General features: G+C 40.7%; 1 protein-coding gene across 1 annotated transcript; it reads right to left on the bottom strand.

Annotated features, from left to right (window-relative positions):
* Positions 1-38: 38 nt before the first annotated feature.
* LOC103522730 (ras-specific guanine nucleotide-releasing factor 2-like) lies at positions 39-1,658 on the bottom strand (the record flags this gene model as incomplete). Its single annotated transcript, XM_008487824.1, has 3 exons — positions 39-107; positions 615-821; positions 1,461-1,658. Coding segments are annotated over 3 exons (474 nt in total), but the record flags the coding sequence as incomplete, so codon positions are not given.
* Positions 1,659-1,836: the final 178 nt, after the last annotated feature.

Below are 1,836 nucleotides of genomic sequence, written 5' to 3'. Positions count from 1 at the left end.
TCGATGATCCAAGAGGTGTCCAGGATGTAGTTGGCAACCTTGGGGTTGTATTCGATCTTGTATGGCGTGTTCTGATATTGGGTGATGTCTCGAATAGTATTGGCCATCTGTAAGGAGAGAATATACAAAGATACAAGAAAGAAGGAGACCTCAAAATTCCATGAGATTCATAACTCTCTCATTCGAGCAGGATAAATAAGGTATTTTCTATTCTACTCTAGATTAATGTTGTTGTTATTGTTGTTGTAGCGGCTTTAGCTTTCGCTGAATGGTGTTGGCAGAGTAAAGAAAAGATATCTTTTTGTATCTTAATTCAATTCAATTCAATCGAATTTTATTTTATTGATAACACTCATTACATACAATTTACATCTGCCATACACCGGGGTGATGGTCTCTAGCCATGTTTCATAGGCTCGTCCTGAACCACAATCAATTATCTTGTGGACTCGTGCTTATTCTTTAAAAGCAGGAAGAACCCTTTGAAACTGCCAGCTAGCTAGGCTGGTTAGAGTTAGCTGTTCTCCTCCCTGTAGTCTCACAGCCAGGCGCTAGTCTAATCTCTGTTTAACGTCCCCTAGCCAGACGATTCTAGATTAATATTCCACACTTACCCGCCGGATTTTGGTGAAGTACACCAGATTGGTTTCTCCCTCCTTCGTAAAAGTGGGATACACTTCGTCCAGTGTTGCTAACTCGGTGAGGTACATGCCCAGATAGGGGATGCAGGGTGGATCGCAGTGTTGCAGTTTGGACTTCAGATTGTGAAACTTCTCCTCGGCGTCCACAACTTGCCGGAGTTTGTCGTACGTTTGTTTGGTCTGAAAAAGTGGGATATTGAATAGATTGGATTTTAAAATTTCTAATATACCTAACCGTTAGAAAAATAAGAAAATAAATTAAATAAAAGTAGAATAGAAGAAAATGGTTTGCTCCTGAAGGCCCACCTAAATTTTATTTCCAAAGGAATGTACCTATGAAATACTGTCTTGAACTTTGGCATTACTTCCTCTACTGCTGGCGATGGCGTAAGGTTACGTATGGCCTATTCGATATCTTTGACTTTCTCCATTCCAAAAGGGGTCGGCGGATAAAAGTAGAATAGAAGAAAATGGTTTGCTCCTGAAGGCCCAACTAACTTTTATTTCCAAAGGAATGTATGAAATACTGTCTTGAACCTTGGCATTACTTCCTCTACTGCTGGCGATGGCGTAAGGTTACGTATAGTCTATTCGATATCTTTGACTTTCTCCATTCCAAAAGGGGTCGGCGTTTGTAATTATCCCTACAAACTGTTCATATTTCGTTTCCTTAGGCCAGCCACTCACCATCAGGTACATCTGATTAGTCCTGTCAGGCCTGTTAGACCTACCCAATACCTGATAGTGAATGGCTGGCCTATCAGGTAGACCTGAAAAGGTCTGGTCTACCTGAACCTAATAGAGAGTGGCTGGCCTTACCGTTTTCGACACCTTGTCCCAGGTCTTCTTGAGGCGGAATACACTCGAGTTGTTCATGGCGGAAATGATCGTCAGGACGCCATTGAAGTTGTTCAAACATTTCAAGATATCCGCCACCGCTATCCACTTCTCTATGACGTGTACCCGTTGCGACATATTGGACCGATTGAGAATCTCGTTGGCGACTAGTTTGGACATCTGGAGGAAAGCGGTAGAATATAATATGCTCGAATGAGACTAAAAAGTCCCTTTAAACCGGTAGTCTAAACAAGGTCTTGTATATTTTGACATATTATAGGGAACATATTTTACAGATAGAGCCATATAAACACCTTGATTACTTTTATTTTTTATTATTTCTTTTATTATGATTATT

This window comes from Diaphorina citri, unplaced genomic scaffold (genome assembly GCF_000475195.1).
Source record: "Diaphorina citri unplaced genomic scaffold, Diaci psyllid genome assembly version 1.1 scaffold10735, whole genome shotgun sequence".
Lineage (NCBI taxonomy): Eukaryota > Metazoa > Arthropoda > Insecta > Hemiptera > Psyllidae > Diaphorina > Diaphorina citri.
The sequence above is the reverse complement of the archived record's forward strand: the minus strand, read 5'-3'. Positions and strand labels throughout refer to the sequence as shown.